A 24,978-nucleotide genomic window follows, 5' to 3' on the forward strand; every position below is an offset into this window, starting at 1 on the left:
TGGCTTATTTAATATGGTTGATGGACCAACTTGATACATGTGATTTGTTCAGTTACTTAGCCTATAAAACATGGTTAACGAAACAACTTGATTCATTTTGTTATTTAGCTTGTGTAATGTGGTTAACAAAACAACTTGATTCGTTTTGTTATTTAGCTTGTGTAATGTGGTTAACCAAACAACTTGATTCGTTTTGTTATTTAGCTTGTGTAATGTGGTTAACGAAACAACTTGATTCATTTTGTTATTTAGCTTGTGTAATGTGGTTAACGAAACAACTTGATTCATTTTGTTATTTAGCTTGTGTGATGTGGTTAACGAAACAACTTGATTCATTTTGTTATTTAGCTTGTGTAATGTGGTTAACAAAACAACTTGATTCGTTTTGTTATTTAGCTTGTGTGATGTGGTTAACGAAACAACTTGATTCATTTTGTTATTTAGCTTGTGTGATGTGGTTAACGAAACAACTTGATTCATTTTGTTATTTAGCTTGTGTGATGTGGTTAACAAAACAACTTGATTCATTTTGTTATTTAGCTTGTGTGATGTGGTTAACCAAACAACTTGATTCGTTTTGTTATTTAGCTTGTGTAATGTGGTTAACCAAACAACTTGATTCATTTTGTTATTTAGCTTGTGTGATGTGGTTAACGAAACAACTTGATTCATTTTGTTATTTAGTTTGTGTGATGTGGTTAACGAAACAACTTGATTCATTTTGTTATTTAGTTTGTGTAATGTGGTTAACGAAACAACTTGATTCATTTTGTTATTTAGCTTGTGTGATGTGGTTAACAAAACAACTTGATTCATTTTGTTATTTAGCTTGTGTAATGTGGTTAACGAAACAACTTGATTCATTTTGTTATTTAGTTTGTGTGATGTGGTTAACGAAACAACTTGATTCATTTTGTTATTTAGTTTGTGTGATGTGGTTAACCAAACAACTTGATTCATTTTGTTATTTAGCTTGTGTAATGTGGTTAACAAAACAACTTGATTCGTTTTGTTATTTAGCTTGTGTAACGTGGTTAACGAAACAACTTGATTCGTTTTGTTATTTAGCTTGTGTAATGTGGTTAACGAAACAACTTGATTCATTTTGTTATTTAGCTTGTGTAATGTGGTTAACAAAACAACTTGATTCATTTTGTTATTTAGCTTGTGTAATGTGGTTAACAAAACAACTTGATTCATTTTGTTATTTAGCTTGTGTGACGTGGTTAACGAAACAACTTGATTCATTTTGTTATTTAGCTTGTGTCATGTGGTTAACGAAACAACTTGATTCATTTTGTTATTTAGCTTGTGTAATGTGGTTAACAAAACAACTTGATTCATTTTGTTATTTAGCTTGTGTAATGTGGTTAACAAAACAACTTGATTCATTTTGTTATTTAGCTTGTGTAATGTGGTTAACAAAACAACTTGATTCATTTTGTTATTTAGCTTGTGTAATGTGGTTAACAAAACAACTTGATTCGTTTTGTTATTTAGCTTGTGTAATGTGGTTAACGAAACAACTTGATTCGTTTTGTTATTTAGCTTGTGTAATGTGGTTAACGAAACAACTTGATTCATTTTGTTATTTAGCTTGTGTAATGTGGTTAACAAAACAACTTGATTCATTTTGTTATTTAGCTTGTGTAATGTGGTTAACAAAACAACTTGATTCATTTTGTTATTTAGCTTGTGTAATGTGGTTAACAAAACAACTTGATTCATTTTGTTATTTAGCTTGTGTAATGTGGTTAACGAAACAACTTGATTCGTTTTGTTATTTAGCTTGTGTAATGTGGTTAACGAAACAACTTGATTCATTTTGTTATTTAGCTTGTGTGATGTGGTTAATGAAACAACTTGATTCATTTTGTTATTTAGCTTGTGTGATGTGGTTAACCAAACAACTTGATTCATTTTGTTATTTAGCTTGTGTAATGTGGTTAAGGAAACAACTTGATTCATTTTGTTATTTAGCTTGTGTAATGTGGTTAACAAAACAACTTGATTCATTTTGTTAATTAGCTTGTGTGATGTGGTTAACAAAACAACTTGATTCATTTTGTTAATTAGCTTGTGTGATGTGGTTAACGAAACAACTTGATTCATTTTGTTATTTAGCTTGTGTAATGTGGTTAACGAAACAACTTGATTCATTTTGTTATTTAGCTTGTGTAATGTGGTTAACAAAACAACTTGATTCATTTTGTTATTTAGCTTGTGTGATGTGGTTAGAGAACCAATTTGATTCATTGTTACTTAGTCTGTATAAGATGGCTGATGAATCAATTTGATTCATTGTTACTCAGCCTGCATAACATAGTTGATGAACCAATTTGATTCATTTTGTTACCTAGCCTTTATAAGATGATGGCTGATGAATCAATTTGATTCATTGTTACTCAGCCTGCATAACATAGTTGATGAACCAATTTGATTCATTTTGTTACCTAGCCTTTATAAGATGATGGCTGATGAAGTAATTTGATTCATTGTTACTCAGTCTGCATAACATAGTTGATGAACCAATTTGATTCATTTTGTTACCTAGCCTTTATAAGATGATGGCTGATGAAGTAATTTGATTTATTGTTACTCAGCCTGCATAACACAGTTGATGAAGTAATTTGATTCATTGTTACTCAGCCTGCATAACACAGTTGATGAAGTAATTTGATTCATTGTTACTTAGCATGTATAATATAGTCATTAACGTTTTTTTAACTACTGGAGCAGGGTTTGAGAGGCTGCCAGCTTTACTGAAAAAATGTTTGAGGCATAAGTTATCTTCAACATCACAAATGGCATGGTTGTCACAGTGGTAGAGTGTTTCATAGTTAAAATCTCATGGTTTACTAACAACAAGTACATTTACAGAAACTTTTCTTTATAACTATAGTGTATGAAAGTATTATTACTCTAATGGTTAAGGCACTATTTCAGCTGAATAAGAAGTGTAGATACTAAAGTACTACAGTACCATTAAGCAAACTTTGCCTTTCACGTTATTAAAATTGCTCTTTCTGATGTAATGTCTTAAAAGGGAATAAATGTTACTTACTAACACAAGCCTGTAGTCTACTCTTCACCCGACAAAATTCCACTTTGTATTGTGTCACAACTTTCTTCTGAGCACTGCATGCTAACCTCCACTCAACCTGAAGGCCTTGGGCAATCTTCTGGACGTACACATTTTGAACCTTGTCAAGAGCTATAAAAATAAACATTAATAATACTGAGAAGTGTAACACAGTTTAACAAAGTTAAACACATCCAAAATTTGACAAATCACTATAATTATGTTCAAATGAACTAAAGTAGGGATAATTTTATTTAAGTTTTAAATAATTCAGTTTTTGTAGTTCTGACTTTCAATTCTTTTTGTAGTTTCAAAAGTTTCTATACAATTATAGTTTGTTTGGTTATGTATACATTGATCCTTGCATGTCTTAAAGTTTTTACTATACTTGTTTGTTTCCTTTATATCAGGTATGTTTTTGTGTTTCAGCAATGCTAAGCATTGGGCACACATATAACCGATGTGACTATTATCCATCAGGGAAAATACCTGCCTAACCTCAAATTTAATTGCATGTCGAAAACAGCACATTATCCATTTTCAGTGCAATAAAACAATCACTGGGACCAGAGACACAGGAGTTCTGTGAAAGAATTAGTGATATTATTGGTCATTTATCCTGTATACTTGTCTAGGAAAGTTGCTCAGACTAAAATCTTTGGATGTGGCAAAACGGAAAAGTAAACTTAAATGAGTAAGAAAAAGCTTCATAAGTATATAAATAAGAAGGGCTGGATTTAAATGTTTTAAAAGTTAATTTAGTTTTAGTATGTGGAACAGCTGAAATGAACAAATAGATCTTATGTTGTTTTAAAACATTGTTACAAACATGTATATAACAAATTAGACTGATACAGAGAGTAAGCTTTAGTTTTGTTCAGCCAATAGTTAAATTGTCATTGTTTATATTGAGGCATTTTAAAGGTGATTTTAAATGTACAATTATTGTAGAACCATTTTGTTTCATCATGACCCTACTATTAAGTTTTTTACTGTACTTAACACACATGTATCACTGCTCAGAAACTCTTCACATGGGTATGTTGTTACTGCTAACACAGAAATTACATAATGCTTTTTATGTATGTACAATGTACATCACTACTTCTATGGTAGAAGTAACACGAGGATATAACCACCTTGATTAACATGTTTCAATAATTAATTAACGAAGTTTCACTCTTCATTAACAGTAACTGTCTATATAGGTTTACACACACACACACTAAAACTGAGTATTTTCTTTTCAGAATTTGTACAGTTTTATAGATATAGTTAGTAATTACATTTATTTCATCTTAGGTGTCTCTTACTGTTTCCCATGAATAAACAAAGGAAATGTTTCTCAAATTAAATATCCTGCTTTTTTTTTTCCAGAGGAATTTACTCCTTCCATGGTATTTCTCCGCGGTATTTCTCACCTTTTGTTTCTCCGCGGTGGTATTTCTCACCTTTTGTTTCTCACGCGGTATTTCTCACCTTTTGTTTCTCACGCGGTATTTCTCACCTTTTGTTTCTCACGCCGTATTTCTCACCTTTTGTTTCTCACGCGGTATTTCTCACTTTTTTTTTCTCACGCCGTATTTCTCACCTTTTTGTTTCTCACGCGGTATTTCTCACTTTTTTTTTCTCACGCGGTATTTCTCACTTTTTTTTTCTCACGCGGTATTTCTCACCTTTTTTTCTTACCCGGTATTTCTCACCCAGTATTTCTCACCTTTTTCGTATGGTACAATACATAACATTCTCTTCATCCCAGAACTATTCTCTATTGAATCTGCTGAAACTGCAAACTGATAATTGACATCATCAGATAGCTGAATATTCGCATATGTGCTGTTGGCAGGAACAGTCATCCACTTTATAGGAAGTCTGCACAAGAAAGGATGAGGCTGCAGATTCGGACACCAGTAGATGGTAAACCTAGTGATAACAGATCTCTCTCTTTCAGGGTAATCCCAATTCACTTGGTACGTTCCATTACCATAAGACATAGCAGTAACCTCAACAGGTGTAATGGGCACTAGAAAAAATATAAAATTATTATTCCATCAACGTACAAATAAAAATTAGAAACAAATTTTCACTCTTAACTAGACTTCTGCTTTTACGTTTTTATAGTTAACGAAAAAAAAGATAAGTAGAGAAAGTGTCACGTCATTCAAACTATTAATACGTGCCATCACAAAAATAAATATTTTCCCAAACTTCACGAGACAGTGGAAAAAAGAATAATCCAATGAACTGATAAAGGTTTTACACATCTCATTCCACTGTAGTCACTGACACGTTAAAAGTACTTTTCCCTGCCTGACATTTTCAGTCTTTTTTAAAAATTTCTCCAACATAATATACTTCCATATTTATAGGCCACACCGTAAAACCAGCGAATGGGGAAAACAGTGAATAACTGTTCTAAGAAATGTGGCAGTTAGAAACTCTCATCTTCCGTTTATGGTTCTAAAATGACAATTTCTGTTTTCTCTCACAAGTCCACAGCAGAACAACATGGATGAAATGAAACATATAAATAAACTATTTTAGGTTCATCAACCCATGAAATTTGTCAAACACAATGCTACACAATGTACTCTGCCCACCCCAGGTCCCAAAACAATATTTTAAGTTATAAACCTTCAGACTTACCATTGAGCTACCAAGGGGTGGCATCAATTCAAATGTATTTAAGATTTAAAATATTAGGTACTTCTTGTCAATTAATTATATCAAATTTACTGCAGTAGTTCACAAGCTTCCTATTTAGTTCTGATCTATATAATTTACTAATTTTTAATCAAATGTCCTTACTAACAAAAGTTACCATATAGAAATAGAACAAAAACTAAGTGACAACGTTATTAAAAAAAATGGATTTATTTAATAACCCAAAAACTCAATATATGAACAAAAATTATTATTAAGGTAAAAAAAATACCTTTAACACCTGAAGTCTGTTTTTTGAGGGGGAAAGTAATAGTTAAAATAAAGATATTTACAAAATAGTTTGGAAGTAAAACGTTATTATTATTAAAAACAAATAAGGCAGAACAAAAGGTGAACACAAGGATTTGTCTGTTGCTAAATAAAAAAAACTACACAACTGGGGTATATGTGATTCACTAATCACAGGTGAAGAAATTGAATTTATAGTATTATGAACCCTAACACTTAAAAAGTGAGCTACAGGGGGAACAAATATATAACAAGAAATGTACTTAACTAGAATGTATATATTTCTTATCTTGTTAATTTTGAATTATATGTATAGTTTTGACTTAATAAACTGACTACTATTATCTTTGGCAAAACAGATGTCACAAGACAAGGAGAAAATTAAATTGAACAGTTAGAAATTAAGTTGTTGTTTTTTAATTGGTTACAAATGTTTATACGGGTCTCAATCAAATTAAAGAAACAACATTTAGGTATCCTTACAGTTCTTTGTTTTATCAACAGTAATGTCCACCATGCTGCTAGATAAACCTTCTTTATTGGCTGATTGAAACTTGAAGTAGTACACTGTGTTAAGATCCATATCAGTAAAAGTATGTCTAAAGCCTGTCACTTCCACAGTTTGTTCCAACACTTCTCTCTTCCACATTGTGTTATAAACAGGCTTATAGGTGATCACATAGTGAAAGTCTTGCCCATTGTAATGTTCTGGAGGTACAGGCTAAAACAAGAAACAAAAAAGAAGACTTTATTAACACTATCTAAGATAATGAAACAAATTCATAAGAATGGTTACAATAATCACAAAAAAAATGATCTCCAAAGGTTTAAGCCTAAATATTAAATTCACTTATCGTATCTAGTGTGAGCTTAATGTATTCAATTTACCAAATGACGGTGGTATTCATCGTCAGTTTACCATAATCAGTTTTTGATAGGGTATGTTTAGAATGTGTGAGCTTAATGTATTCAATTTACCAAATGACGGTGGTATTCATCGTCAGTTTACCATAATCAGTTTTTGATAGGGTATGTTTAGAATGAATATTCAGTCACAAAATGTCTGTTTGACCAATAAACTTCAAGAACTTTCAAAAAATACAGAAACAAACATACCTTCCAATGCAAGGTTATACTTCTGCTGGTACTTAGTTTCTTTATCTCAAAGGATCCTTTTGTGATATTTGGTAAATAATATGGCACTGAAAATATAACAAGGATAAGTCGTTCAATGTTATTAGTTCTAAAAAAGTCACAATTTAAAGTATTTATCGTGTTGTTAATTCTATTTAAAATATCATAATTAGACATCAAAACAGTAAAAACAAATAGCAAAAAACTGTCAACATTAAACTAGCTTATGCTATAAAACAAACAGAATAGGTGAGGCAGAGAAGACTTAGGGTATTAATAATATAATACAGATTCTCACACACAAACTATACCTTCATTTATAATAATTTCTTTTAACTAAACGTAAAACATTTAAGTAGAATGAAATTTTGATATGGCTTTACGAAACAATAGCTGTACGGCCTTCAGCAATATTTCTATAATTATTGACGAGGAACAAAAGTTACATTTTAAAAATGGTACCAAAACGTTATATCCTAAACATCATAAGTGTGAAGATGATAAGTGGTGTACTTTATAAAATCCAATTTAATAACAAGATCAAGTACAAAATAGTGAATTCTATTCAAAAGTTTATGTTATTTATTGTTACATTAATAAGAACTATTTGTTAATGTGACTTAAAACAAAAAAACCTATTTAAACAAAACAACCTAGAGGTTTGCTCTTCAAAAAGTGTTTTCTTATAGCACATTGAGCTATCTGCTGAGCCCACCGAGGGTAAACGAACCCTCTTTTAGCTTTCAGCATTGTAAATCCGTAGACTTACAGCTGTACTAGAGGGGGGCTGTTCACAAAGGTGACAAAAATAATTCCGAACAGCATCATTAGTGTCTTGTTTGTGTTCTCTCAAACTATAAAAAATATGTAGAAAACTATAAATGGAGAAGTAACCAGTTATATTACAAAAACACATACTGTTTACAGTTTTCCTGGTATCTTATTTAAGTTAAAATATATCTCATACTAATATAGCAGGGAAACAAAATTACTGAGTAGCCTAAACATTTGTTCTAGGCTTACCGTCCGGGTTGGTACGAGCAATTATAACAGCAGGCTGACTCCACATTTCTTCACCTTCTGCTTTAGCTGAACGACATCGAACAGACAACTCATAAACAGTATTAGGAATCAACCCTGTAAGATTATATGTTTGTCTCCCTTTTCCCACATTAATATTCTGTAAAGTGAAGAGAGAAAACATTGATTTTAATTGCTGAGTTCAGCTAGTAAACCTTTCATATACTTGCATATACACACCCACACAGAAAACAGAATGAGAGAGAAAATGTTTAAAATTTATATTTCAAAATATACATTCATTAAATATTGACAACACAGAACAAAATTATCTCTGTAGACCTCAGAAATGCCATTTTTTTTACAAATTAGTTTAGTATCCATCCTCTCGAAAAACATTGTTAAAAACGTATTACTGTCTTTGTTAACTAAATGTCATCAAATAAGTTGGTACAACTTCAACTAAACCAGGTACTTTTGTTATTTATCTGGTGTAGTACCGAGTAAAATAAGGAACATTCATTTGTAAACTACAGAAGAGAATTTTTATTTACCCTACATTCGGCTCTTTGGTTGCAGAATATCAAAACTCAAGAACTTTAAACTTTTCAATCTAGCTCAAAGTGCAACAAAATACACAAACTCATGAAGGAGCTGTAAAACAAAATAATAAACAGTTTTTCTTGGCTTAAGAATGCTCCTTTTATTTCTTTAAGCAGGAACTATTTGGCATGATATCTGAAAACATGTACGATAGTTTTTCAAATGTATCAAAACTAAAACTACCGAATATTTCTATTCTGAGAAAATGTTTACATATGGAAAGTCCACTGTAAATAATCAAATACACACTTGCTAGTATTCATTCAAGCTCACCAGCAGTTTATATTTGGAAACTTTTATCAAATCCTATTATTCATTTGCATTTCCTTAGTAGTTCAATTTGATTAGCTCATAAAAAGGTTAAGTTGGAGAAAATTTTATAACCTGTGAAGTCACTAAGTAAATTAACAGAACAACCTGACAAAACATGTGAGTAGACTGACATAAAGTAGCTTTAAACCTAAACCTTGGGTTCTAAGAATGATTATAAAGATTGCTATACTGAGGTGTCTAATGTTAAAAGAAATACTAGTCCTTTATTAATTGAAATTCTAATGTTTTCTCATGTTTTTCAATGTACAAGTTCCACAACAGAATCTAATGACTTTTCTGTAACGATTAGGTGTCACTACTCAGCAAAACTTAAGTGATACTAGGATTGATGAATAGAATGAATTCTGAATCAGAAAAAGTATACATGCTCTTGGATATTATTAAAGTGACTTTCTGTTAAAATAAAAGAGTCCATAAAGGGAATAAAAAGTGCATTTTGATCTACAGCCTAAATATTTTAAGTGTTACACAGTAACTGGCAATTTATTTAAGGTATGCATTGCGTACCAAACCAACAGCTGTTTCAGCTTCTACAAAGTGGGAGACTGTACAAGACTTGCATTTAAAAGTTATAAGACATAGTATACTGAAGAACTGTTCTACTAATAGTGAGATTGCTGAGAGAAATGCAAAACTTTGAGTCACAGCCACTATATAAGTTCACTTATCAGGAACTTTGCTGCTGAATTTGCAATGAAATGCTTATCATTGGATACTATCTGGTTTTCTTTAGAGCCAGATGAGTTGAGCTCAAGTAATTGCATGGTTTCCTTTTCAGTTTCAATTGTCTCCAAGTGACCCAAATTTGCTACCATATTTTTGGGGATAGATATAAAAGTTTCAACATTTTGGAAACCTAACATTTCTTCCTGTTAAGAGGTTATCACTCATTCTACTACAGCACATGGACTGCAAATGTTTGAACTGGTTCGATTTAACCAAATGAATGTTGCAAGTCATATCATAATAGGCCCACCAGGATAAGCTATATACAGAAGACAGAATAAGATATTAAACAATGCACAAGTGACCTCTTTCTTCAGTTTTCTATAAACAAAACAATAAAATCCATTATCTTGCACACAATGAAATAATTCAGATACAAACCTTCCACTTTTGGTTGTCATCACTCCTTGATTTATAGCGAAGTTCGTATACAAGACCAGGTTCAAAGTTCCAGATGTCAAAGTCTTTTGGATTTAACCAGTTGAGTTTGATGCTTTTCTGTGTTTCTCCAGTAGCCTGCAGTCCCCACGGTTTGTTAGGAATAACTTTTAGGGAAAAAACAGAAGACAAATTAAGCTATAATTATTAACTTTTATTATTGTGTTTATCTGTTAAAACTTCTAATAAATAAAACAATACACTAGGCTGAGAATATTTTAGTAATATTTTAGAATCTTTATATTCATATGATGTATTGTTTATTTAAAACATTTACAGTTTATAAGCTAGTTCATAAATATTGTCTGATGAAGTGTAGTCAATTTTTTTTAACCCTTAAACAGTGGGAACATTGCGGGTAGCAGCATCAGTTGACGACAGTCACCATATATTTCTCGACATCACTGACGACAGCCACCGTTTAAAAGTTTATATTACCAAAATACAATGTTTTACCTGAAGAAAGGAAAAAAAAATAAAAAAATACTGAGACTGGATTTTTTATGATTTGATTAGGCAGTGGTAAATCAACCTATTAATGCCTGACCACATTATCAAAACCAGTTTTCTTCAAAAATATTTACCCTTTTAACATCTAGTAGCAGAAATTTTTAAAGTAAACTCTAGGAGAAAAAAAGAGAAAAATTCAACATACCAAACTTGTAGTGGTCGACAATGATATTCTGTGTGACATTTCCTAGATGATTACGTCCGGTCAATTTGAACACCAGTTCTTTCTTGTTCTTGTGATAAGGTGGATTGGTGTCTAATCGCCATTGGCAACAAGTGTCGTTAACTCCTGTATTATTGGGACAGCTTTTGGACCCTACCAGATAATTTCTGAAAGCAGTACACAAATACAGAACACTTAGTTTCTGTCAAGTTTATCAACAGTATTTTTTTAAATTATAAAATAGTCTAAATAAACAAATTATACAGCAATCACATGCTACACATTTTTACCCAATATATACATATACTGGTATGAGCTTCTCGAGTGTATCTGATACATAAATATTCAAAGCACCACAAGAATGTAAATACTGGTGTTTGGTTGGTTTGGTAACATGCAGCTCTAACACTGCTCTTCAGCCAATGAATTTTCTTGTTGTGTTAGATATGCACAAGATAATCTTAAGTCTTGCATTCTTTAATATTAATGAGGGCTACCAATCAAAACTAGAATAAAAATGAAAACAAATCCTAATTCAATCCTGGTGGTGCTTTTAATATGTATACACACATGCAGACTACAAACGTCTTTTCAGCAGATGGTAAAAATAGCTCTGTGCATTCTACGTTCAGCATACTTAGGGAAAAAAAAAGATTAAAAAGACAAAAATTAAATCTTTACGAACTGAAAAGTTCCATTTTAAAATCCCCTACAACTGAATACCATAGAAAGAGGGTAATACAGTAATCCATATTTATACACACATATATTTTTAGTAAATTTCAAGAAATATCCTTTGTGTATTCCATATTTTATTAAAAAACAGGTAAATGGAAATAAAAAATTATGACTTAAAAATGTGTTCAAAATGCTATTTGAATTGTATTCTTAATTATAAGAACACAATTTAAATAATGGCAAACATTGTTAAAATAGAAGGTACAAAAAACAGTATGGACTTACGAGTATTCAAAGCATACACTTTTAAAGTTTCCTATCTGAACAACTAATGTCTCTACAAAGAACTGTTGAGGGCAGGAAATCAAAAGCCAGCAAATAATCTCAATGCGGTTTCCAATTTATGAGTCAGAGAATTTTGTCATAAATGTTTAAGCATTTATGGGAAAGTGTTCAAAACGTTCCGAAATTGAAATTACTTTCCAAGTACTTGTAATATTATTTTTAACCTTGAGCACTTCAAATATTTCCAAGTTAGTATGGGACCCTGTGAGTACAGGAAATATCTCCTTACATTTTGGTTAGATACTCTGGATTACACTAGAGGGATGCACTTCAATTTCTTCAATCTTTTATTTCATCAAGATTAAAAGAATCACATAAACAAACAACTGGTAAAAGAAATGAATGAAACATTTATCAGAAGGGAACAAATTTTTTTAATAAATCAATATATTTTTAACATAAAAACATCTGATAAATATGACACCTGACAAACATTTTTCTTTTTTTGTTTTTTCATGACAAGTTATTTTAATTTTTATCTCTTTCTCCAATTTTGAAAAAAAATAAACCCTTAAAAATAGTATATACTTGCTGATTGAGTATGAGGCATAGAACCGTGAAGTTGGCAAATGGCCAAATAACAAACTAAGGAATCACAACTTTAACAAAGTGTTATACAACATTCTTTAGACAAGGCATATCTGTCTCAAAGTGGTGTGTTCAAAAAATACCAGCTTGCTCTATCTATTTATAGTTTGTGCTGGCAAAGCAAGGAGAAGCAGTCTTTTGTTTAAGATACTGCTGGGACGGGTTAATTTCTCAATAAATTTATACCCTTTTATACAAGAAGGTTACACAGAGCATCAAATGTGGTCACACCTGGTTATAATGTAACAACTACTACTCACATGTGGTCACACCTGCTTATAATGTAACAACTACTACTCACATGTGGTCACACCTGCTTATAATGTAACAACTACTACTCACATGTGGTCACACCTGCTTATAATGTAACAACTACTACTCACATGTGGTCACACCTGCTTATAATGTAACAACTACTACTCACATGTGGTCACACCTGCTTATAATGTAACAACTACTACTCACATGTGGTCACACCTGCTTATAATGTAACAACTACTACTCACATGCGGTCACACCTGCTTATAATGTAACAACTACTACTCACATGTGGTCACACCTGCTTATAATGTAACAACTACTACTCACATGCGGTCACACCTGCTTATAATGTAACAACTACTACTCACATACAATTAACATCAATAAAGACGGCTGAAACGAACCTTAACAGATATTAATAAATTTATCATACCAGTCAAATAAACAGAAAAATTACACCTTATTCAACAAGAAAAAGTTAGATATCACATTCCATGTCACAAATATTACCATAAAGTTTATTACAGAAACCAGTACGTGATAAAAAAAACAAAAAAAACGCTTAAGGCTAATTTTGCAATTATTGTAAGAAAAATTCAATCTACTATAGCACTACAATATGTTGGTACAAAACCAATGGAATTTCTTTTCTAACTACTTGGCATGTAAGTTTGGTTCAAATATTAAACAAACAAGATTCAAAACTGTTTTGGAAAAAAAAAAAAAAAAAGATTATATTTCACTATAGGCTAAGAATAGGAAAGACATTTTTTTATTATTCAAGACAAATTATGAGCAAAAACTGGGAAATAAGTAACTTTTCTATTGAACCAAACCCTACTTTAGCATTAATTTAATCAGTTTGGTTGAAGCAATGAGATATCTCATGTTTATCTGAGTTAGATCAGGAAGTGTAAAATGTTGAGTGCTATAAACCTGAAGGTCTCAGATGACAAACTTACCCTATTCTCACATCACTCTTCAAAGTGTAAGTTGTTCTGACAGGGTTATAGGGTGGTACCCAACAGCAAGTTAGGTTCTCAAAGTTTTTACTAAGACAAGAAAAATTTTCTTGGTCCACTTCACGGGGTTTATCTATAAAGTATCAGAAATTTGTGTTCATTCTTTATAATGTGACATTGTAAAGAATTCTATAAATCATGTTTATGGACAAGACATGAAGAATTCTACGTGATGTTCATGATATGATGGAACAAAGAAATCTTTGTCATATCTAGCTCTGAAATGAATTTAAATAAAGACATAACTTGTGTGTAAACAAAATTTTATATACAAGATAAAAGGTAAAAACAAGGCTTACACATTTTAGCAAAGATAATACTGTATTATGATTGGGTTATTTTTCCTTTAAATAAAGCCCAATTTTGTGTACTGATATTGCAATATGGACAAATCGATGTATAAAACATACCTAGCCAAAACTAGAACACAGATAAAACAAGCCTTTATATTATCATAAACCTGATACCAATTTATTTCTACAATAATACAGCACACACACAAGTTAGTTTGTACAACTTCTGCTAAAGCTATTGGCCAACAAACTTTAATAACACTATGTAACACAAATTTTGTTCCTGGATAGTATGTGTTATTTCTTAATTGCTTATGTTGTAAAAGTACAGAAAATGGCCATTATTATCTTCAAACTTTGCTTTTCTGACCTGGATAATGAAATTTAGAAATTAACCTATTTTCTACGTAAAAACGGACAAATTTGCACATTTTCATTTACATAAGGTCTGAATAAAACAACATATGAATCAAGATTTACATGTTTTTATACTAAAGTTATACAAAAATGTTTAGACGTTTTTCGAGATTTGTGACTGCAATGTAAATTACTTTCACATATCAGCCCCCAAATATAGTCTCCCATCATGTTTTTGTTAAATGCTCCCAAGTCACAAAAGCAAAGTTTCAAGAAAAAAATAGGTCTTTTCCATTGACTTCAGGCATAAACAATTGGGAAATAGCACTTTCTGCCCAGGAACAAGAAAAAGTAAAAACTTTGTTATATAGTGTAATTGTTAGTCATAGGCTAACAGACTTTATACAGCATGACATTTTGGTAGTGACTCTTGGTGCTTATAGGATTAAGTAATTAGAATGTTAACATAACCAAGAGGGCTTTACCATGTGAGAAAAGTAAACAGTACTTTGTGTCACTGTTATTTGTAATGTTGTATAAAAGTAAAAATTTTGTTATATAGTGTAAGTTGTCAGAATATTCTAACTTTTTCTTAACAACTTACAATAAAACATGAAGTTTCTTTCCACACATTTTTATGTTTAACATGAAACATAAGCAAACAATGTGTACACTCGCATAACAACTAAACATGTTGCTGTACAGATGTGAAACCTAAAGGACAGTAAGCACAGTAGATATAACTAATGGACACTCAAATAATTCATAACATGGTGCTCAGTTACCTTTCTTTTGAATACTAAATGTCCAAACTTACAACACAGACACTACATGCAGACTTTTGAAGCCTGAGTAACTGATATTTTGATCTCAGTTAACAACTAGCATTTATTACAAGCTCAAGAATATCTGTAATTCCTTATTTCGCATTAATTTGAGTCTTTAAGAAATAACAGTGATGTATGAGCAAGTTTTTCAATGACTAGGGTTTTTTAAACCCAAAGACTGAGATTACTCTTCTATTAAACCTTCAAAAACAATAATCTGTCTTGTTTAAGAAACACGTATGATTTAATTAATTTTTTGCAACAGTGTAAGGATCAAGCCCCAATTAGTAGGGTTAGAAGCCCTCAATTTTAACACCAATCAACAAAGAAGGAGGAAATAGGAAATGTTAGAATTACATGAACACAGAAAGAAAACTCAACAAACCAATGGATATTTTTAAAGAATAATAACAACTTACATCCAACAAAGATGATACTTAAGCATACTGTAATATCTTTCTTCTTCTCTGGTAGCTTCAAGTTACAATAATATTTTCCAGAGTATGCAATACTCGCATTAGGTATTTGAAGCCGTGCAGTTAACGGATTCACAATGTGAACATATTCACGAGGAATTGTTGTGCTATTGAAGCGAAACTCCAAGTTTGTAGAATTAACAAAATATGTCTCATTCTGAAGGTTCCTGTGATCCAGTACAAACTGATGCTGATGCAAAGTACAGTTCAGGTCAACAGTGGACCCGACTTCAATAGAATAATCACTTGTTAAATCTGAAAAAACAAAACAAAGATCACAATATAACCCTACTGACCATTACTTTCATTGATTTGTTTCTTTTTGTTAAGCCTGGTGATACCCACAGTATGAGACTTGAAATATTAGTGAATTTGGTTACCTAACCAATGTATAACAAACTGAATGTGATGAATGTATACTCTAAATCTCCAAAATTGTTTTCCTTTTTTTTTTAATTTTGCACAAAGCTACACAAGGGCTATCTGCACTAGCTGTCCCTAATTTAGCAGTGTAAGACTAGAGGGAAGACAGCTAGTCATCACCACCCACCGCCAACTCTTGGGCTACTCTTTTACCAACGAATAGTGGGATTGACCGTCACATTATAACACCCCCACGGCTGAAAGGGTGAGCATGTTTGGTGCAACAGGGATGCAAACCCGTGACCCTCAGGTTACGAGTTGCACGCCTTAACATGCTTGGCCATGCCGAGCCCTCTCTCTAAATCTCCAAAATTACAAACTAAGAAATACTATAATTGCTTCTAAGTATGAGTAAACAAATACATATATCTTCTGAGATAAGTTTGTGAAATGCACTTTAATATTCTTTAAAAAACAATTTCACTTCTTCTGAGTTAATGTATAATACTTAGAGTTAAGAGATGGATACATAATTAATTAACATAAAATTAATTCACAATAATTTTTGTTTTTTTAATATGACTGTTCAACACTATACTATGCAGAAGTTGAGTACATTGAATTAAAATGATTTTGGGGCTAACCCTATCATTACTGTCCATCTTACCAGTTCCAGTCATGCTCTGTCCAACAGCTGTGCATATTGCCAATAGCTCTGCAGTATAGTTTACATTATAAAAGACTGCTATGAGACTATCATGTCAAAATCCCACCACCACTCTCTTCTTATTTTCTAAAATCCTTCTAGTATACAAGAACAATGATTACCCAACACCCGTTTCAACAGTTTATCCAATCTCACAGAAATCCATGAGCAGTGTCTCAGACTAATATGACTGGCATATCTTGGTATCCAACAGCAAGAATATTCATTTACTTCTCCAGCTGTTCAAAGTATGCAACAGTTATTCAGATATGTCATGGAAGCAACCTACGAACACGACTCGCTTCCTTTATCATGCAAAGATCTTTCTCGATTATGTTGCCCGAGACATGTGGATGTGTTTCGTTACTGCGATTGTGGATTCTCACCTGTTACACATGCTACAGTTTGCACAGAACAGTTAAGGTAAGACTTGTTGGAGGTCTCTATCTATATGGTCCTTGTACCACAAGTTGATCCATATTTTTTCTTGTTTACAAGTTGTGTAAGTATAAAAGATATCTCCATCTTGAAAAATCAAAATTCTCCAATTGGAAAAATTTTTTATAACCTGAAAGTGTGAATATTTTGTGTTGAAAACAACTGTTACATATCCTTCTTCATAAGCGATTTAATGAATCATGACATCACACTACCTGCAAAATGCCAAACAATATAAAACGTAGTGTTGATGCATTCCATTCCACCTAAAATTTACAGGAGTTGTGGATGTCACAAGCTTTGCTCATTTACATGTCCAAAACTGTTTCCATATAAAGCGCTTGCCCTCTAAATCTGCTGCTACTTTAAACAGTTGTATAGAATGAGTAAACGAAGACTATTTTATAATCTGTGTTCGCCCGACAAGGGAGGAAACAGCAACAACACCCAACATGAAGAGTAAAATTAAACATAACAAAACAAGTACTCCCATCACTTGGGGAGTGTAGATGTGGATGAACCGTTGGTGTGGGAGTACAACTTGTGAAGAGAAATCCAAAACCATTAAGAAAATGTTCTGAACATTTATCGAAAACATTTCACAAAAAACTATTTGTAAATCATATAAAACAACTGAAATAAGAAAACCTCAACATGATACACATTAAAACTTCATGCTTAATAGGCTTTTGATTTCAATAACTGAAAACACAGTGCAATATCTGAAAACTGGCTAGTTTCAGCAAAATTATCATCAATATCAATAATTTTACTGGTTTGGCATTATTACATTGAGCAGCCTCGTGTATACTGATCTGCTATCACCATGACGTTATTTAACCTTTTGAACGTTTTGAATCGCTGTCCACATTTGTATAGTCATGACTGAATGTGTTATCACATAAAGAGTTCATTTTAATATAGGGGTACTCACACACATATTAGGGCAATATTCCATACAAGATACCTTGGTCAGTTGAAGTTTAAAATACTATGAAGATTGATAAAAATATTACTTTAGGAACCTGTTTCTGTAAAACTTTTCCCACACACAAAAAAAACAAAACTAAGAAGAAGCTTACTTCCAAGATTTTGGGCTTTATTACCCCAACAGGCTGTTGCAAGATCCACCATTTTAAGAACAACACACAGATGTGGAACAATGCACATCCAGCTGCACCAAAATCTGTTCTTCATTCTTTGCAGTTCACTCAACTCTCGTAAATATACGTAGAATGGTTAAACACAAACCAGTTCTTGCTTACAACAGTATGGACTTTAACATGAATTCACTGTAACAAAAAAAAAGTCCATTGGCTCTGTCTTCATACTGGACATTGAAATCGATGAGGTGTCAAAAGGGTGCTGATCAGGCCTGAAGACAGATGAGCCTTTTTACCTTTCAAGTCCTCTGCCTTCTCAACACCCTACCTAGAGAGAAGAAAAAAACATCAATAAGATATTACCTTTCACACTGATAAACATAATTATCTTTCAAGAACTAACACAATAAAATCCTTGAACACAGTTTACATAAGATTACTCCACCATATTTACAGAAAGGAACACGCTAATTCAACTCAAGCTCACACCATGTTATTTTTCAAAATTTTCAGTGTATATTGGAGGAATTCAGACATTTTGGAAATAAAATTTGAGAACAATGAGCTTTACCATCAAAGTAATAATAAAAATACTTTTTATTTCAACCAATGTTTTTACCAATATCAGATGGAAAGTAATTCTCTTTTATTCTAACCTGATTACCAAAATGACACTGTTTTGTTTAACACTCCTACGAAAAGTGGGATTTCATTTGATTTCATTTCATTAAATGAAATGGCAATTTCATTGAAATACAAAATTATTAGCCTAATATTAATAACCTTTCAAGTTGCTCTGGGGCCTATCAGGCCCCACTTTTAGTAGGAGTGTTAAACTGGCATGTATTAAAAATGCAAAGAAAAGTGCCTAATTACACAATTCTTCTTTGGAACCTGTAGTTTGTCTGAGGTTTCACTGACGTTCAAACAATTTATCACATTGCCCAGTCTAATGACACTAGTAAGTTAAAAAATGGTGAACCACAGTGTTACTCAATTTGTCAGAACAAGGGAAATACAAATAATGCATCATACAGCCTTCGAATCTCAGGTGCGTAAGAACATAGCAACTGACAATGTATGTTGTATCAAATGCTATCTGGCTTTCAACGGTCACTCTTACATTGATTTCTGATGCAAAAACTATACTGTTTCAGATATTTTTTACCCATAATTCTTAGGATTGTTGTGAAGTTTCAAAGAATTTGAATTATTAGCTTAAGCTTTCAAATGCTACATACAGAATGGTTAAATTTTAAAAAATGTCACCCTAATGAATCAGGAAATACTGTGGATAGTCTTCAAAATACATTTATTCTGTTCTTACTTTATTCTATACATATCATAATTACAGGACACGCACATAATATAGAATACTATGCCAAAATGTGAGGTGTCTTGCAGTAACAATGCTAATTAATCACTTTCTTACCATATACATTTGCCAAAATATTATGAAATTGTATTTAAAAAAGTCTTTGCTGTAATAAAAAAGTTGTAAACTACCTTCATTAATAAATTTTATAAAATAATTCCAAGCAGTCAGACTTTTCCACACATCAAATTATATGTTCCATTTCTTCACAGGTTTTGCATAAACTTCAGAGAAAACATACGCTATATCTTACTTGCATCATCAACATTGTTTTCACTCTAAGCCTTCTGAATGCATCTACAACTACAGAGAAAAAAAACCTGACAAACAGGGTTAAATGAAAAGTATCTGAGTAAGTAATACCAAACTCTATTCCACCAATAAAATGATTAAATCTTTGGTTGTGTGTGTGTGTGTGTGTGAAACATATCGACTTTCATAAACTCTTTGGAATCTTTATCAGGCCTGCCTCATGATGCTTGGGTAGTTTCTACAATTCCACCACATAGTGTTAACACATGCATATATTCATAATCTTAAAGCAGGTGCTTCTCAATGAAACACTTTTAAGCTCAACTTACCAACTGATAACAACTAAAATAACTGATCATATTCTGGGTTTTCCTTTGTGATTTTCACATACATTCCAGTGATTGTTTATTACTTCAAACATTTTACTGAATAAAAACAAGACAACAGTCAGTCATTACCAAAAAATATTGTTCTAGCGGTATTTACCTGACGACCCGTAAAATCTGTTTTAACCGTATAAAGTCCATTTTATACATAAGTAAGGTAGTTAAGACTTCTCTGAACAATTAAAGAAACTTCAGTCATTACCAAAAAATATTGTTCTAGCGGTATTTACCTGACGACCCGTAAAATCTGTTTTAACCATTATAAAGTCCATTTTATACATAAGTAAGGTAGTTAAGACTTCTCTGAACAATTAAAGAAACTTCAGTACCGTAATTTTTTAGTAATTTCATGTACTTTCCTTTTGGGATGTTCAATGTGAAACTCTAATATTTTTTTTAATAAATTTGATGTTCTCCAAGTTTCTCATAATGCAACTAAAATTTATTAATTAACCATGCATGTGTAGGTTGAGTCAAAACCACTGCCTGCAGTTATCAACAACTGTTCTCAAATAGCTTTTACATCAGATTTTCACACAGCAACACAATACAAGCAATGTGTAATTAGTGTGCAACTTGCTTAAATGATCATACAGTAGGGTTGCATTTCCTTAAATGTTAATTTTAACCCTAATACCAGGCCCTAGGAGGTCATACATGTTAGAGCCACATGTACTTCACCTGATGACCAACAATATTCTCAGTTTATGATCTCTGGCACTGCTGCTCTAAATACCAATGTTAAAATAAGCTTTCTGATAGGACTGGAAAACTTAACAGTTTCATGACTTAATATTTTTTATGAAAGAACAAAACAGAAAAATGTCATGAATAACATTTCAACAAAAGGTATCTTTAGCTTGCTTCTTATGTTTATAACCTTAAAATATTTTAAGTATGAAATTATTATCACGGTCTTTAAAGCCTAAAACACAAACATTTTTGTGAAGAAATGTTATGGAAATGAAACTGTAAGAATGAAACTCGTGAATTATTTTACACGTTGGTAACAAGAGTAGCATGTATATATTAAAACAAAAAAGTTCAGTCCAAGCCACGACTTAAGTACCATGTGATCTGAATTGGGAACTGTTCAGAGGAGGTGGGTAAAATTTCCTGGTAGTCTTGATTTTATCAAGATGTTTCATAGCTAAGCAATACAGGAAGCAAACAAACCTGCAGGAAATGATATAGCAGGGGATGTGGTTTTCATAGAGGATTTACAAATACTCATTTTTTGGCAACCTGCATGAAACATTAAGTGAGTTAATATTTCCTGAGAGAATTATCATCCTATTAGCAAACACAAGAGTCACTAAATGCAATGTTTTCATGTTTATGTGCAATAAACAGTTCATTAGCTTCCGAACGTCAAAAATACATTCCCCTTCTTTCTCCGTTACTGGTCACACTCAGCCTTATGGCTACTGCCCAACACTAACTCTTTTGGACTACATTTGACAGACGTTTCACTATACGTAAACCTGATGAAGGTCTAGATGGTTCATGTTGCCATAAACTACAGGAAATTAATCTCACATACACAGTTGCAATACGTTCTTCCGATGATAACTACTTTACCTTTGTTTTATTGTGCACTTTTGGAAGTTTACATTTCCCAATACATAAGAAACCCCAGCTTTCCTAAAGCAAATAGAAAAAAAAAAAGACTATTTTTTGGGTTTTTTTTTTTTAAGATTCACTGTGACACCAGAAAGTCCTCATCATCTCATGGACAACAGCAAATGGCCAACTTTCACCTCACACAAAAAACATGGTTTTCGTACAACTGCAAAGCCATGAGTTACACTTGCAATGATTTCCCTCTTTATCACAATGCATGTACAAAACTATCTTGCAAAGTTTAACAAATTTTTTGTAATTACTAACAGTTTTATCATGTGTTTTTTTTAATTACACCCTTCAATTATAATTAATGTATTTGTATTGTAGTTTGATGAGTCACTTATTTGAAGAACTGATGCATTAACCTGAACAAAAGATTTGCACTCACTCAAAATGTTGACTTACAATAATTCCTTCACTCAGTAACTTACAAACTGTAAAAAGAAAGCCTTGATTTCCTCAAAAACAAATTCACTCAAAACGATTTTTTTGCTTTATCCACAGATCCATTTCAATTAAGGAGGAGCCCTGGTGTTGAGTGAAAGGCCTCCACGGCACTAAATAAGGCACATGTAGCTAGAGAGGCATGGTCACATAGCATCACATTCCACTTTGATTTCACTCATGGGTTCTTGGAATTACTTATGTAGTTTTCTCCCATTGTGGTCACTTGACCCTTGACCTGCTCCAGGAACAAGAAGTCTAGCTTACTGGTTTGACAGTTCTTGTGAGTGATGGTAAAGTTAAAGTACAATAATCAGTGTCAAAATTTGAAATAAGTAATGGTGTGTTATTCATCCTTGTGTAAGTACCCAATTTATAAATAACAAATTTATAAATTGCTAGTAAGTCTGTTGGATTCCAGCTGCCCTGTAAGACCTTGATATTTGGCAAAAGGCCACACTGACTCTGGATATAGTAGTTTAATACAGCTGACATTATAACAGTACTTTTAGAATTCAACACCTTTTGTTCAAGCAATTACATCAACAACAGAAAGAAAAAAAGGTATTTACCTTTTCACCAGCACCTGTAGTTTCTTTAGTTCTATTTGGGCACAATATTACACCAATATATATGTATAAACGGCTGGTATGGGTTGTAAAATTTTTTTTATGTAGAGGAGCGAACAACGTTTCGACCTTTTCGGTCACCGTCAAGTTCGCTAAAAACTAAGGTCTATACTATATAAAAACCATACTGACAAACACCACACCAACATTATTTATAAAATACAATGTGATAACTGCCAGGACTTCTACACTGGAGAAACAAGTAGAAAAATGGAAACCAGATTCAAAGAACACAAAAAATCACCTTCATTACATTTTCGAACACTGCAAATCAAATAAACACAACATAACCATAAAAAACACCCAAATACTAAATAAATAAATAAACAAACAAATGCAAAATTAAAGAAGCTTTACTTATACAACTTAAACCCAAAATAAACCAATATAAAGGAACACCTGTATACCTACACTCAATTACACAACACCCTTCAAACATGTGGTCAGCTGTCAGCCAGTTATCTCTTTAAGGTGAACCTGACGATGACCGAAGGTCGAAACGTTGTTCACTCCTCCGCATAACAAATGTTCTCAACCCATACCAGCCGTTTCTCCACAAGTGGGTTTTCTTGTCATCGAGAACAATATTACACCAATTTCAGTGACTCTCCTGCAACATGTACTGACCAAATGTACCTAAAACTATTCATCCATCTGATAATAAGGAAAACAACATTTTGAGAAACTGGAATTTATGGCAACTACCTATTGTAGAAAACACACGAGTGTATAAGATGACGTTTTACAATCCACGAGGATACCACGAGAGGCCTGAAACAGCTGAAACAAGCTGAATGAAGATGAAAAACTTCTGAAAAGTCATCTTTTACACTTGTGTTTTCTGTAACATACAGTTACCGCCCATCCCAGTGCACTCAACGACCACGGAATTTACGGAGCGGCAAAATATGAAAACTCGACAGTTTTTAACCATTCACTTATAACTATCTACCTGTCCAACAATCTTTAATGTATCTAAAATATTTAATAAGATAACTAACTTGTGTCTTGATTAATTTGTGTCAACTGAGTTGTTTTTTTATACTGTAAGCTTCAGATACAATTATTCAAATCCCACATTTTCATACACAGTGAAACAAATATTCACTTAGCCCAAACGCCCGCGACAAACATTTTACAAAAAAAGTGCTTAATTAACTGTAACGCTGAAAGACGTAACAGTGACCTTTGTGGAAATCAGAGGGGTGGCGAAATACGATACTGTAGTAGTGCCTCTCTCAGAAACTGGTGTAAATAATTTTATCAATTTGGTATTGTTATTGCTTAGCAACGTCCCGAGTCTCCTATCCGCAGAGAGCACTCTCGCGGGTGGAGTCGCTACTTCGCGAAATTACTAAATACATTACGACTGAACCGGAGGGTCGCGGACTTTAGTTAACCAAAGCCAACTCAGCGATCGATATAGAAAGACCTACCGTTTACGAAAGAAACAGGGGTATTGCAAATCTCAGAGAGTGAACTCACACACACATGGACTGCTTCGTTTTCTGTCCACCTGCCAAGCAGTTTGGGCCGGTTCATCATCAACACACGCGTGCTAACAACTCTGAGCAGACGCGATCTGCCAACACCGCGTTCTGAGTATTACATTCTCAGTTCCCTACCCACTTTCCGACGCTTGCGCAATGGGAGAAACACAAATCAGTGTATTGGACCCGTTTTATATGCGACATAAAGACGTGGTCAACTTGTTTATTGGTTAGGATAGCCACTTTCAGGTTATATATTCATGAGTTAGTTAAATAAATATAACCTTAGTGAAGTGGTATCCTTTTTCTGAACACTGCAGGTCTTAAATTCAAATGTCAAGCTAACTTGGGTAAATGC

At 32.5% G+C, this 24,978-nt stretch overlaps 1 protein-coding gene across 1 annotated transcript in view; it reads right to left on the reverse strand.

Moving 5' to 3' along the window:
* The window catches only part of LOC143250025 (cytokine receptor-like), a 95,744-nt gene that overhangs the window by 8,117 nt on the left and 62,649 nt on the right, over positions 1–24,978 (reverse strand). Inside the window, exons 3-12 of the mRNA XM_076500661.1 lie at positions 18,398–18,746; positions 15,752–16,063; positions 13,796–13,928; positions 10,944–11,128; positions 10,232–10,395; positions 8,192–8,348; positions 7,151–7,236; positions 6,518–6,755; positions 4,800–5,105; positions 3,065–3,214 (exon numbers count right to left, since the gene is read on the reverse strand). Of these exons, the coding sequence (XP_076356776.1) occupies positions 3,065–3,214; positions 4,800–5,105; positions 6,518–6,755; positions 7,151–7,236; positions 8,192–8,348; positions 10,232–10,395; positions 10,944–11,128; positions 13,796–13,928; positions 15,752–16,063; positions 18,398–18,512 (1,846 nt within the window). The 5' untranslated portion in view covers positions 18,513–18,746. The remainder of the gene's footprint in view (positions 1–3,064; positions 3,215–4,799; positions 5,106–6,517; positions 6,756–7,150; positions 7,237–8,191; positions 8,349–10,231; positions 10,396–10,943; positions 11,129–13,795; positions 13,929–15,751; positions 16,064–18,397; positions 18,747–24,978) is intronic.

Source organism: Tachypleus tridentatus, chromosome 4, assembly GCF_004210375.1.
Source record: "Tachypleus tridentatus isolate NWPU-2018 chromosome 4, ASM421037v1, whole genome shotgun sequence".
NCBI lineage: Eukaryota > Metazoa > Arthropoda > Merostomata > Xiphosura > Limulidae > Tachypleus > Tachypleus tridentatus.